The following is a 19,206-nucleotide window of genomic DNA, read 5'->3' on the forward strand; positions in this document are numbered from 1 at the left end:
GTTATATACAGAATAACATGGTTATATAGATAATAACATGGTTATATACAGAATAACATGGTTATATAGATAATAACATGGTTATATACAGAATAACATGGTTATATAGATAATAACATGGTTATATAGATAATAACATGGTTATATACAGAATAACATGGTTATATAGATAATAACATGGTTATATACAGAATAACATGGTTATATAGATAATAACATGGTTATATAGATAATAACATGGTTATATACAGAATAACATGGTTATATAGATAATAACATGGTTATATATAGAATAACATGGTTATATAGAATAACATGGTTATATAGATAATAACATGGTTATATAGATAATAACATGGTTATATATAGATAATAACATGGTTATATAGATAATAACATGGTTATATATAGATAATAACATGGTTATATATAGATAATAACATGGTTATATAGATAATAACATGGTTATATATAGATAATAACATGGTTATATAGATAATAACATGGTTATATAGATAATAACATGGTTATATAGATAATAACATGGTTATATATAGATAATAACATGGTTAGAATAACATGGTTATATATAGAATAACATGGTTATATATAGAATAACATGGTTATATATAGAATAACATGGTTATATAGATAATAACATGGTTATATAGATAATAACATGGTTATATAGATAATAACATGGTTATATATAGAATAACATGGTTATATAGATAATAACATGGTTATATAGATAATAACATGGTTATATATAGAATAACATGGTTATATACATAATAACATGGTTATATACATAATAACATGGTTATATACATAATAACATGGTTATATACATAATAACATGGTTATATATAGAATAACATGGTTATATAGATAATAACATGGTTATATATAGAATAACATGGTTATATATAGAATAACATGGTTATATATAGAATAACGTGGTTATATATAGAATAACATGGTTATATAGATAATAACATGGTTATATATAGAATAACATGGTTATATAGATAATAACATGGTTATATATAGAATAACATGGTTATATATAGAATAACATGGTTATATATAGATAATAACATGGTTATATAGATAATAACATGGCTATATACATAATAACATGGTTATATACATAATAACATGGTTATATATAGATAATAACATGGTTATATAGATAATAACATGGTTATATAGATAATAACATGGTTATATACATAATAACATGGTTATATAGATAATAACATGGTTATATATAGAATAACATGGTTATATAGATAATAACATGGTTATATAGATAATAACATGGTTATATACATAATAACATGGTTATATAGATAATAACATGGTTATATATAGAATAACATGGTTATATAGATAATAACATGGTTATATATAGAATAACATGGTTATATATAGAATAACATGGTTATATATAGAATAACATGGTTATATATAGAATAACATGGTTATATAGATAATAACATGGTTATATATAGAATAACATGGTTATATAGATAATAACATGGTTATATATAGAATAACATGGTTATATATAGAATAACATGGTTATATATAGAATAACATGGTTATATATAGATAATAACATGGTTATATAGATAATAACATGGCTATATACATAATAACATGGTTATATACATAATAACATGGTTATATATAGATAATAACATGGTTATATAGATAATAACATGGTTATATAGATAATAACATGGTTATATACATAATAACATGGTTATATAGATAATAACATGGTTATATAGATAATAACATGGTTATATAGATAATAACATGGTTATATAGATAATAACATGGTTATATAGATAATAACATGGTTATATAGATAATAACATGGTTATATACATAATAACATGGTTATATACATAATAACATGGTTATATACATAATAACATGGTTATATACATAATAACATGGTTATATACATAATAACATGGTTATATAGATAATAACATGGTTATATACATAATAACATGGTTATATACATAATAACATGGTTATATACATAATAACATGGTTATATACATAATAACATGGTTATATAGATAATAACATGGTTATATAGATAATAACATGGTTATATACATAATAACATGGTTATATACATAATAACATGGTTATATACATAATAACATGGTTATATACATAATAACATGGTTATATAGATAATAACATGGTTATATATAGAATAACATGGTTATATATATAATAACATGGCTATATACATAATAACATGGTTATATAGATAATAACATGGTTATATAGATAATAACATGGTTATATACAGAATAACATGGTTATATAGATAATAACATGGTTATATATAGAATAACATGGTTATATATAGAATAACATGGTTATATACAGAATAACATGGTTATATATAGAATAACATGGTTATATACATAATAACATGGTTATATATAGAATAACATGGTTATATATAGAATAACATGGTTATATATATAGAATAACATGGTTATATACAGAATAACATGGTTATATATAGAATAACATGGTTATATATAGAATAACATGGTTATATATAGAATAACATGGTTATATAGATAATAACATGGTTATATATAGAATAACATGGTTATATATAGAATAACATGGTTATATATAGAATAACATGGTTATATATAGAATAACATGGTTGGTTATATAACAGTTATATAATAACATGGTTATATATAATATATATAGAATAACATGTTTATATAGATAATAACATGGTTATATATAGAATAACATGGTTATATATAGAATAACATGGTTATATAGAATAACATGGTTATATATAGAATAACATGGTTATATATAGAATAACATGGTTATATATAGAATAACATGGTTATATATAGAATAACATGGTTATATAGATAATAACATGGTTATATAGATAATAACATGGTTATATACATAATAACATGGTTATATAGATAATAACATGGTTATATACATAATAACATGGTTATATACATAATAACATGGTTATATAGATAATAACATGGTTATATAGATAATAACATGGTTATATAGATAATAACATGGTTATATACATAATAACATGGTTATATATATAATAACATGGTTATATACATAATAACATGGTTATATACAGAATAACATGGTTATATAGATAATAACATGGTTATATACAGAATAACATGGTTATATAGATAATAACATGGTTATATAGATAATAACATGGTTATATACAGAATAACATGGTTATATAGATAATAACATGGTTATATACAGAATAACATGGTTATATAGATAATAACATGGTTATATAGATAATAACATGGTTATATACAGAGTAACATGGTTATATACATAATAACATGGTTATATACATAATAACATGGTTATATAGATAATAACATGGTTATATACAGAATAACATGGTTATATAGATAATAACATGGTTATATACAGAATAACATGGTTATATAGATAATAACATGGTTATATAGATAATAACATGGTTATATACAGAATAACATGGTTATATAGATAATAACATGGTTATATAGATAATAACATGGTTATATATAGAATAACATGGTTATATAGAATAACATGGTTATATAGATAATAACATGGTTATATAGATAATAACATGGTTATATATAGATAATAACATGGTTATATAGATAATAACATGGTTAACATGGTAGAATATGGTTATATAGATAATAACATGGTTATATATAGATAATAACATGGTTATATAGATAATAACATGGTTTATATAGATAATAACATGGTTATATAGATAATAACATGGTTATATAGATAATAACATGGTTATATATAGATATAACATGGTTATATACATAATAACATGGTATATATATAGATAATAACATGGTTAATAACATGGTTATATATAGAATAACATGGTTATATATAGAATAACATGGTTATATATAGAATAACATGGGTTATATAGATAATAACATGGTTATATAGATAATAACATGGTTATATATAGATAATAACATGGTTATATATAGAATAACATGGTTATATAGATAATAACATGGTTATATAGATAATAACATGGTTATATATAGAATAACATGGTTATATACATAATAACATGGTTATATACATAATAACATGGTTATATACATAATAACATGGTTATATACATAATAACATGGTTATATATAGAATAACATGGTTATATAGATAATAACATGGTAATAACATATATAGAATAACATGGTTATATATAGAATAACATGGTTATATATAGAATAACATGGTATATATAGATAATAACATGGTTATATAGATAATAACATGGTTATATATAGAATAACATGGTTATATAGATAATAACATGGTTATATATAGAATAACATGGTTATATATAGATAATAACATGGTATATATATAGATAATAACATGGTTATATAGATAATAACATGGTTATTATATACATAATAACATGGTTATATAGATAATAACATGGTTATATATATGGTTATATAGATAATAACATGGTTATATAGATAATAACATGGTTATTATATACATGGTTATATAGATAATAACATGGTTATATATAGAATAACATGGTTATATATAGAATAACATGGTTATATAGATAATAACATGGTTATATATAGAATAACATGGTTATATATAGAATAACATGGTTATATATAGAATAACATGGTTATATATAGAATAACATGGTTATATAGATAATAACATGGTTATATATAGAATAACATGGTTATATAGATAATAACATGGTTATATATAGAATAACATGGTTATATATAGAATAACATGGTTATATATAGAATAACATGGTTATATATAGATAATAACATGGTTATATAGATAATAACATGGTTATATAGATAATAACATGGTTATATAGATAATAACATGGTTATATATAGATAATAACATGGTTATATAGATAATAACATGGTTATATAGATAATAACATGGTTATATAGATAATAACATGGTTATATACATAATAACATGGTTATATAGATAATAACATGGTTATATAGATAATAACATGGTTATATAGATAATAACATGGTTATATAGATAATAACATGGTTATATAGATAATAACATGGTTATATAGATAATAACATGGTTATATACATAATAACATGGCCATATACATAATAACATGGTTATATACATAATAACATGGTTATATAGATAATAACATGGTTATATAGATAATAACATGGTTATATAGATAATAACATGGTTATATACATAATAACATGGTTATATACATAATAACATGGTTATATACATAATAACATGGTTATATAGATAATAACATGGTTATATAGATAATAACATGGTTATATAGATAATAACATGGTTATATAGATAATAACATGGTTATATATAGAATAACATGGTTATATAGATAATAACATGGTTATATAGATAATAACATGGTTATATATAGAATAACATGGTTATATATATAATAACATGGTTATATATATAATAACATGGTTATATACATAATAACATGGTTATATAGATAATAACATGGTTATATATAGAATAACATGGTTATAATATATACATAATAACATGGTTATATAATAACATGGTAATATGGTTATATATAGAATAACATGGTTATATATAGAATAACATGGTTATATATAGAATAACATGGTTATATATAGAATAACATGGTTATATAGATAATAACATGGTTATATATAGAATAACATGGTTATATATAGAATAACATGGTTATATATAGAATAACATGGTTATATATAGAATAACATGGTTATATATAGAATAACATGGTTATATATAGAATAACATGGTTATATATAGAATAACATGGTTATATATAGAATAACATGGTTATATATAGAATAACATGGTTATATATAGAATAACATGGTTATATATAGAATAACATGGTTATATAGATAATAACATGGTTATATATAGAATAACATGGTTATATATAGAATAACATGGTTATATATAGAATAACATGGTTATATATAGAATAACATGGTTATATATAGAATAACATGGTTATATACATAATAACATGGTTATATACATAATAACATGGTTATATAGATAATAACATGGTTATATACATAATAACATGGTTATATACATAATAACATGGTTATATAGATAATAACATGGTTATATAGATAATAACATGGTTATATAGATAATAACATGGTTATATATAGATAATAACATGGTTATATATAGATAATAACATGGTTATATAGATAATAACATGGTTATATAGATAATAACATGGTTATAACATGGTTATATTAGTAACATATATAACATGGTTATATAGATAATAACATGGTTATATATAGATAATAACATGGTTATATAGATAATAACATGGTTATATACATAATAACATGCTTATATAGATAATAACATGGTTATATAGATAATAACATGGTATATATAACAGAATAACATGGTTATTATATAACATGGTTATATACATAATAACATGGTTATATAGATAATAACATGGTTATATATATACAGAATAACATGGTTATATACATAATAACATGGTTATATACATAATAACATAATAACATGGTTATATACAGAATAACATGGTTATATAGATAATAACATGGTTATATACAGAATAACATGGTTATATAACATGGTTATATAACAGAATAACATGGTTATATAATAACATGGTTATATACAGAATAACATGGTTATATAGATAATAACATGGTTATATAGATAATAACATGGTTATATATAATAACATGGTTAGAATAACATGGTTATATAGATAATAACATGGTTATATACAGAATAACATGGTTATATAGATAATAACATAGATAATAACATGGTTATATACAGAATAACATGGTTATATAGATAATAACATGGTTATATACAGAATAACATGGTTATATATATAGAATAACATGGTTATATAGATAATAACATGGTTATATATATGGTTATATAGATAATAACATGGTTATATATAGATAATAACATGGTTATATAGATAATAACATGGTATATATAGATAATAACATGGTTATATATAGATAATAACATGGTTATATAGATAATAACATGGTTATATATAGATAATAACATGATAATAACATGGTTATATAGATAATAACATGGTTATATAGATAATAACATGGTTATATAGATAATAACATGGTTATATAGATAATAACATGGTTATATATATAGATAATAACATGGTTATATACATAATAACATGGTTATATATAGAATAACATGGTTATATATAGAATAACATGGTTATATATAGAATAACATGGTTATATACATAATAACATGGTTATATAGATAATAACATGGTATATATAGATAATAACATGGTTATATATAGAATAACATGGTTATATATATAACAGATAATAACATGGTTATATAGATAATAACATGGTTATATATAGAATATACATAATAACATGGTTATATACATAATAACATGGTTATTATATACATAATAACATGGTTATATACATAATAACATGGTTATATAGATAATAACATGGTTATATATAGATAATAACATGGTTATATACAGAATAACATGGTTATAATATATAGAATAACATGGTTATATAGATAATAACATGGTTATATAGAGAATAACATGGTTATATAGATAATAACATGGTTATATAGATAATAACATGGTTATATACAGAATAACATGGTTATATATAATAACATGGTTATATATAGAATAACATGGTTATATATAGAATAACATGGTTATATATATAATATAACATGGTTATAACATGGTTATATAGATAATAACATGGTTATATACATAATAACATGGTTATATACATAATAACATGGTTATATATAGATAATAACATGGTTATATAGATAATAACATGGTTATATAGATAATAACATGGTTATATACATAATAACATAATAACATGGTTATATAGATAATAACATGGTTATATAGATAATAACATGGTTATATAGATAATAACATGGTTATTATATAACATGGTTATATATAATAACATGGTTATATACATAATAACATGGTTATATAGATAATAACATGGTTATATATAGAATAACATGGTTATATAGATAATAACATGGTTATATATAGAATAACATGGTTATATATAGAATAACATGGTTATATATAGAATAACATGGTTATATATAGAATAACATGGTTATATAGATAATAACATGGTTATATATAGAATAACATGGTTATATAGATAATAACATGGTTATATATAGAATAACATGGTTATATATAGAATAACATGGTTATATATAGAATAACATGGTTATATATAGAATAACATGGTTATATAGATAATAACATGGTTATATATAGAATAACATGGTTATATATATAATAACATGGTTATATATAGATAATAACATGGTTATATAGATAATAACATGGTTATATAGATAATAACATGGTTATATAGATAATAACATGGTTATATAGTTATATAACATAATAACATGGTTATATAGATAATAACATGGATAATAACATGGTTATATAGATAATAACATGGTTATATAGATAATAACATGGTTATATAGATAATAACATGGTTTATATAGATAATAACATGGTTATATACAGAATATAATAACAGTTATATACATAATAACATGGTTATATACATAATAACATGGTATATATAATAACATGGTTATATAGATAATAACATGGTTATATACATAATAACATGGTTATATACATAATAACATGGTTATATACATGGTTATATAATAACATGGTTATATACATAATAACATGGTTATATAGATAATAACATGGTTATATAGATAATAACATGGTTATATAGATAATAACATGGTTATATAGATAATAACAGATAATAACATGGTTATATATAGATAATAACATAGATTATATATAATAACATGGTTATATAGATAATAACATGGTTATATATAGAATAACATGGTTATATATAGAATAACATGGTTATATACATAATAACATGGTTATATATAATAACATGGTTATATATAGATAATAACATGGTTATATATAGAATAACATGGTAGAATAACATGGTTATATAGAATAACATGGTTATATACATAATAACATGGTTATATATAGAATAACATGGTTATATAGATAATAACATGGTTATATATAGAATAACATGGTTATATATAGAATAACATGGTTATATATAGAATAACATGGTTATATAGATAATAACATGGTTATATAGATAATAACATGGTTATATAGATAATAACATGGTTATATATAGATAATAACATGGTTATATATAGATAATAACATGGTTATATAGATAATAACATGGTTATATATAGATAATAACATGGCTATATAGATAATAACATGGTTATATACATAATAACATGGTTATATAGATAATAACATGGTTATATAGATAATAACATGGTAATATAGATAATAACATGGTTATATACAGAATAACATGGTTATATACAGAATAACATGGTTATATATAGAATAACATGGTTATATACATAATAACATGGTTATATACAGAATAACATGGTTATATACATAATAACATGGTTATATATAGAATAACATGGTATATATAACATGGTTATATACATAATAACATGGTTATATAGATAATAACATGGTTATATAACATGGTTATATACATAATAACATGGTTATATACATAATAACATGGTTATATAACATGGTTATATACAGAATAACATGGTTATATACAGAATAACATGGTTATATACATAATAACATGGTTATATACAGAATAACATGGTTATATATGGTTATATACATAATAACATGGTTATATAGATAATAACATGGTTATATAGATAATAACATGGTTATATACATAATAACATGGTTATATAGATAATAACATGGTTATATAGATAATATATACAGAATAACATGGTTATATACAGAATAACATGGTTATATAGATAATAACATGGTTATATAACATGGTTATATATAGAATAACATGGTTATATAGATAATATGGTTATATAGATAATAACATGGTTATATACAGAATAACATGGTTATATAGATAATAACATGGTTTATATAGATAATATATATAGAATAACATGGTTATATACATAATAACATGGTTATATAGATAATAACATGGTTATATAGATAATAACATGGTTATATATATACATGGTTATATAGATAATAACATGGTTATATATAGATAATAACATGGTTATATAGATAATAACATGGTTATATACAGAATAACATGGTTATATAGATAATATGGTTATATAGATAATAACATGGTTATATAGATAATAACATGGTTATATAACAGTTATATAATAACATGGTTATATATAATAACATGGTTATATACATAATAACATGGTATATATATAGAATAACATGGTTATATATAACATGGTTATATATAAGAGAATAACATGGTTATATATAGAATAACATGGTTATATATAGAATAACATGGTTATATAGATAATAACATGGTTATATACATAATAACATGGTTATATAGATAATAACATGGTTATATATAATAACATGGTATATATAGATAATAACATGGTTATATATATAACATGGTTATATATAGAATAACATGGTTATATATATAATAACATGGGTTATATACATAATAACATGGTTATATACATAATAACATGGTTATATACATAATAACATGGTTATATATAGAATAACATGGTTATATAGATAATAACATGGTTATATATAGAATAACATGGTTATATATAGAATAACATGGTTATATATAGAATAACATGGTATAATAACATGGTTATATAGATAATAACATGGTTATATATAGAATAACATGGTTATATAGATAATAACATGGTTATATATAGAATAACATGGTTATATATAGAATAACATGGTTATATATAGATAATAACATGGTTATATAGATAATAACATGGTTATATACATAATAACATGGTTATATAGATAATAACATGGTTATATACATAATAACATGGCCATATACATAATAACATGGTTATATACATAATAACATGGTTATATACATAATAACATGGTTATATAGATAATAACATGGTTATATATAGAATAACATGGTTATATACATAATAACATGGTTATATATAGAATAACATGGTTATATACATAATAACATGGTTATATAGATAATAACATGGTTATATATAGAATAACATGGTTATATAGATAATAACATGGTTATATATAGAATAACATGGTTATATATAGAATAACATGGTTATATATAGAATAACATGGTTATATATAGAATAACATGGTTATATAGATAATAACATGGTTATATATAGAATAACATGGTTATATATAGAATAACATGGTTATATATAGATAATAACATGGTTATATAGATAATAACATGGTTATATACATAATAACATGGTTATATACATAATAACATGGTTATATAGATAATAACATGGTTATATATAGATAATAACATGGTTATATAGATAATAACATGGTTATATAGATAATAACATGGTTATATAGATAATAACATGGTTATATAGATAATAACATGGTTATATAGATAATAACATGGTTATATAGATAATAACATGGTTATATAGATAATAACATGGTTATATAGATAATAACATGGTTATATATAGATAATAACATGGTTATATAGATAATAACATGGTTATATAGATAATAACATGGTTATATATAGAATAACATGGTTATATACATAATAACATGGTTATATATAATAACATGGTTATATAGATAATAACATGGTTATATACATGGTTATATATATAATAACATGGTTATATACATAATAACATGGTTATATATAATAACATGGTTATATATATACATAATAACATGGTTATATAGATAATAACATGGTTATATACATAATAACATGGTTATATATAATAACATGGTTATATAACATGGTTATATAATAACATGGTTATATATAGAATAACATGGTTATATAGATAATAACATGGTTATATAGATAATAACATGGTTATATAATAACATGTTATATATAGTTATATACATAATAACATGGTTATATATAGAATAACATGGTTATATATAGATAGAATAACATGGTTATATATAGATAATAACATGGTTATATAGATAATAACATGGTAGAATAACATGGTTATATAGAATAACATGGTTATATATAGAATAACATGGTTATATATATAATAACATGGTTATATAGATAATAACATGGTTATATATAACATGGAATAACATGGTTATATAGATAATAACATGGTTATATATAGAATATGGTTATATATAATAACATGGTTATATATAATAACATGGTTATATAGATAATAACATGGTTATATAGATAATAACATGGTTATATAGATAATAACATGGTTATATAGATAATAACATGGTTATATAGATAATAACATGGTTATATAGATAATAACATGGTTATATATAGATAATAACATGGTTATATAGATAATAACATGGTTATATAGATAATAACATGGTTATATAGATAATAACATGGTTATATAGATAATAACATGGTTATATAGATAATAACATGGTTATATACAGAATAACATGGTTATATACAGAATAACATGGTTATATATATAATAACATGGTTATATACAGAATAACATGGTTATATACATAATAACATGGTTATATATAGAATAACATGGTTATATATAGAATAACATGGTTATATACATAATAACATGGTTATATACATAATAACATGGTTATATACATAATAACATGGTTATATACAGAATAACATGGTTATATACAGATAATAACATGGTTATATACAGAATAACATGGTTATATATAGAATAACATGGTTATATACATAATAACATGGTTATATACATAATAACATGGTTATATACATAATAACATGGTTATATATAGAATAACATGGTTATATACATAATAACATGGTTATATACATAATAACATGGTTATATACAGAATAACATGGTTATATACATAATAACATGGTTATATATAGAATAACATGGTTATATACAGAGTAACATGGTTATATAGATAATAACATAGATAATAACATGGTTATATACAGAATAACATGGTTATATACATAATAACATGGTTATATAGATAATAACATGGTTATATAGATAATAACATGGTTATATACATAATAACATGGTAATATATAGAATAACATGGTTATATACAGAGTAACATGGTTATATAGATAATAACATGGTTATATATAGAATAACATGGTTATATATAGAATAACATGGTTATATATAGAATAACATGGTTATATACATAATAACATGGTTATATACATAATAACATGGTTATATAGATAATAACATGGTAATATATAGAATAACATGGTTATATACAGAGTAACATGGTTATATAGATAATAACATGGTTATATATAGAATAACATGGTTATATATAGAATAACATGGTTATATATAGAATAACATGGTTATATACATAATAACATGGTTATATACATAATAACATGGTTATATACAGAATAACATGGCTATATAATAACATGGTTATATACAGAATAACATGGCTATATACAGAATAACATGGTTATATACATAATAACATGGCTATATACAGAATAACATGGTTATATAGATAATAACATGGTTATATACAGAATAACATGGTTATATAGATAATAACATGGTTATATATAGAATAACATGGTTATATATAGAATAACATGGTTATATATAGAATAACATGGTTATATATAGAATAACATGGTTATATAGATAATAACATAATAACATGGTTATATAGATAATAACATGGTTATATATATAATAACATGGTTATATACAGAATATATATAGAATAACATGGTTATATATAGAATAACATGGTTATATATAGAATAACATGGTTATATATAGAATAACATGGTTATATATAGATAATAACATGGTAATAACATATATAGAATAACATGGTTATATAGATAATAACATGGTTATATAGATAATAACATGGTTATATACATAATAACATGGTTATATAGATAATAACATGGTTATATAGATAATAACATGGTTATTATATACATGGTTATATAGATAATAACATGGTTATATAGATAATAACATGGTTATATAGATAATAACATGGTTATATATAATAACATGGTTATATAGATAATAACATGGTTATATAGATAATAACATGGTTATATATAGATAATAACATGGTTATATAGATAATAACATGGTTATATATAGATAATAACATGGTTATATACATAATAACATGGTTATATAGATAATAACATGGTTATATAGATAATAACATGGTAATATAGATAATAACATGGTTATATACAGAATAACATGGTTATATACAGAATAACATGGTTATATATAGAATAACATGGTTATATACATAATAACATGGTTATATACAGAATAACATGGTTATATACATAATAACATGGTTATATATAGAATAACATGGTTATATACATAATAACATGGTTATATACAGAGTAACATGGTTATATAGATAATAACATGGTTATATATAGAATAACATGGTTATATATAGAATAACATGGTTATATATAGAATAACATGGTTATATACATAATAACATGGTTATATACATAATAACATGGTTATATACATAATAACATGGTTATATAGATAATAACATGGTAATATATAGAATAACATGGTTATATACATAATAACATGGTTATATATATAATAACATGGTTATATATAGAATAACATGGTTATATATAGAATAACATGGTTATATACATAATAACATGGTTATATACATAATAACATGGTTATATAGATAATAACATGGTTATATACAGAATAACATGGCTATATACAGAATAACATGGTTATATACATAATAACATGGCTATATACAGAATAACATGGTTATATAGATAATAACATGGTTATATACAGAATAACATGGCTATATACAGAATAACATGGTTATATATATAATAACATGGTTATATATAGAATAACATGGTTATATATAGAATAACATGGTTATATAGATAATAACATGGTTATATATAGAATAACATGGTTATATATAGAATAACATGGTTATATATAGAATAACATGGTTATATATAGAATAACATGGTTATATAGATAATAACATGGTTATATAGATAATAACATGGTTATATAGATAATAACATGGTTATATAGATAATAACATGGTTATATACAGAATAACATGGTTATATAGATAATAACATGGTTATATACAGAGTAACATGGCTATATACAGAGTAACATGGTTATATATAGAATAACATGGTTATATACATAATAACATGGTTATATACAGAATAACATGGTTATATAGATAATAACATGGTTATATACATAATAACATGGTTATATAGATAATAACATGGTTATATACATAATAACATGGTTATATACATAATAACATGGTTATATACATAATAACATGGTTATATACATAATAACATGGTTATATACAGAATAACATGGTTATATACATAATAACATGGTTATATACATAATAACATGGTTATATACATAATAACATGGTTATATACATAATAACATGGTTATATACAGAATAACATGGTTATATACATAATAACATGGCTATATACATAATAACATGGCTATATACATAATAACATGGTTATATACATAATAACATGGCTATATACATAATAACATGGTTATATACATAATAACATGGCTATATACATAATAACATGGTTATATACATAATAACATGGCTATATACAGAGTAACATGATTATATACAGAGTAACATGGTTATATACATAATAACATGGTTATATACATAATAACATGGCTATATACATAATAACATGGCTATATACAGAGTAACATGGTTATATACAGAATAACATGGTTATATACAGAGTAACATGGTTATATACATAATAACATGGTTATATACATAATAACATGGCTATATACATAATAACATGGTTATATACATAATAACATGGCTATATACAGAGTAACATGGTTATATACATAATAACATGGTTATATACATAATAACATGGCTATATACAGAGTAACATGGTTATATACATAATAACATGGTTATATACATAATAACATGGCTATATACATAATAACATGGTTATATACATAATAACATGGCTATATACAGAATAACATGGTTATATACATAATAACATGGTTATATACATAATAACATGGTTATATACATAATAACATGGTTATATACATAATAACATGGCTATATACATAATAACATGGTTATATACATAATAACATGGCTATATACAGAATAACATGGTTATATACAGAGTAACATGGTTATATACATAATAACATGGCTATATACATAATAACATGGCTATATACATAATAACATGGTTATATACATAATAACATGGCTATATACATAATAACATGGCTATATACATAATAACATGGTTATATACATAATAACATGGTTATATACATAATAACATGGCTATATACATAATAACATGGCTATATACAGAGTAACATTGTTATATACATAATAACATGGTTATATACAGAATAACATGGTTATATACATAATAACATGGCTATATACATAATAACATGGCTATATACATAATAACATGGTTATATACATAATAACATGGCTATATACAGAGTAACATGGTTATATACATAATAACATGGTTATATACAGAATAACATGGTTATATACATAATAACATGGCTATATACAGAGTAACATGGCTATATACAGAGTAACATGGCTATATACAGAATAACATGGTTATATACAGAATAACATGGCTATATACAGAATAACATGGCTATAAACAGAATAACATGGCTATAAACAGAGTAACATGGTTATATACATAATAACATGGTTATATACAGAGTAACATGGTTATATACATAATAACATGGTTATATACAGAATAACATGGTTATATACATAATAACATGGCTATATACAGAATAACATGGCTATATACAGAATAACATGGCTATAAACAGAGTAACATTGCTATATACATAATAACATGGCTATATACAGAGTAACATGGCTATATACAGAGTAACATGGCTATAAACAGAGTAACATGGCTATAAACAGAGTAACATGGCTATATACAGAATAACATGGCTATATACAGAGTAACATGGTTATATACAGAATAACATGGCTATAAACAGAGTAACATTGTTATATACAAGGATACTTAATATAATATCTCTAGAACATTTTACTATTTACCGTGTGTGTGTGTGTGTGTGTGTGTGTGTGTGTGTGTGTGTGTGTGTGTGTGTGTGTGTGTGTGTGTGTGTGTGTGTGTGTGTGTGTGTGTGTGTGTGTGTGTGTGTGTGTGTGTGTGTGTGTGTGTGTGTGTACAGGTACGGGTACTGGCCCTATGGTGTATTCACTAAGATGGGTATCCCTGGTCCCAAACCCCTACCTTACTTTGGCACAACGATGGAGTATAGAAAGGTTAGTACCCATTCAGAATAAACATCTCTCTCATCTTTTAAACAACAGTGTTATTTTCCCCCCATGTAAAACAATACATTGAGAAGGAAAAAGAGGACTAGCCGGTTGTTTTAACAATAGATAAATACAAGGTAATATGAGACTTGATCAGTCTAGAAGTTGTATTATTGACCCTGGGGACCATAGAGAATAACAAACCCTCCTCAACTCTCACCTGTTCAGCTGTAGGACACACCTACACGACCTCCTAGGGCATGAATCAGCTATTTTCTCTCACTCTCTCTCTCTCTCTCTCTCTCTCTCTGTCTCTCTCTATCTATCTCTCTCTCTCTCTCTCTCTCTCTCTCTCTCTCTCTCTCTCTCTCTCTCTCTCTCTCTCTCTCTCTCTCTCTCTCTCTCTCTCTCTATCCATCTCTCTCTCTCTCTCTCTCTCTCTCTCTCTCTCTCTCTCTCTCTCTCTCTCTCTCTCTCTCTCTCTCTATCCATCTCTCTCTCTCTATCCATCTCTCTCTCTCTATCCATCTCTCTCTCTCTATCCATCTCTCTCTCTCTCTCTCTCTCTCTCTTTCTCTCTGTCTCTCTCTCTCTACAGGGCATCACTAACTTTGACACAGAGTGCTTTCAGAAGTATGGGAGAATCTGGGGGTGAGTTCAGTTGACTGTACCATACTAGGATGACTCACAACTGTACTATGCTCTTTCAATTCATCACCTGCTGGAGCTGTCATGTGACCATGAGGAATAGTATTAATAATATCAACAACAACCCGACTAATGTTTTCTTTGTAGTTTTATATGAGGTGGTTAAATGTGTGTCTGTGTTTCTCCTCTGTGAAGGTTCTATGATGGGAGGAAGTCTGTTCTCTGTATCATGTAGGATTGTAGGTGTATCCAGACCTCTTCACTTTTTCCACATTTTGTTACATTACAGCCTTGTTCTAAAATGGATTTAATCGTTTTTTTCCTCATAAATCTACTCACACAATACCCCATTATGACATCACAATACCACATTATGACATCACAATACCCCATATTGACAACGCAAAACCTGTTTGTTTTCACTCCAGTCTGAGGTCTTGAACAGACTTTCATCATGGATCTCTCTGTACTTTGCTCTGTTCATCTTTCCCTCAATCCTGACTAGTCTGCCAGTCCCTGCCACTGAAAAACATCCCCACATCATGATGCTGCCACCACCATGCTTTACCGTAGGGATGGTGCCAGGTTTCATCCAGATGTGATGCTGCCACCACCATGTTTCACCATAGGGATGGTGCCACCACCATGCTTCACCATAGGGATGGTGCCACCACCGTGCTTCACCATAGGGATGGTGCCATGTTTCATCCAGACGTGACCCTTGGCATTCAGGCTAAATAGTTTAATCTTGATTTCATCTGACCAGAGACTCTTGTTTCTCATTGTCTGAGAGTCTTTAGTTACCTTTTGACAAACTCCAAGCGGGCTGTCATGTGCCT

The 19,206-nt window shown here is 22.9% G+C and overlaps 1 protein-coding gene across 2 annotated transcripts in view; it reads left to right on the plus strand.

The window, feature by feature from the left end:
• Positions 1 to 19,206, plus strand: part of LOC118381482 (cytochrome P450 3A27-like) — a 40,098-nt gene that overhangs the window by 2,872 nt on the left and 18,020 nt on the right. Inside the window, exons 2-3 of one of the 2 annotated variants that reach the window (XM_052512294.1) lie at positions 17,632 to 17,725; positions 18,318 to 18,370. In XM_052512294.1, the coding sequence (XP_052368254.1) occupies positions 17,632 to 17,725; positions 18,318 to 18,370 (147 nt within the window). Of the gene's footprint in view, positions 1 to 17,404; positions 17,726 to 18,317; positions 18,371 to 19,206 lie in introns of those variants that run through there. The other variant, XM_052512293.1, reaches the window with a different exon arrangement.

This window comes from Oncorhynchus keta, unplaced genomic scaffold (assembly GCF_023373465.1).
Source record: "Oncorhynchus keta strain PuntledgeMale-10-30-2019 unplaced genomic scaffold, Oket_V2 Un_contig_8161_pilon_pilon, whole genome shotgun sequence".
Classification (NCBI taxonomy): domain Eukaryota; kingdom Metazoa; phylum Chordata; class Actinopteri; order Salmoniformes; family Salmonidae; genus Oncorhynchus; species Oncorhynchus keta.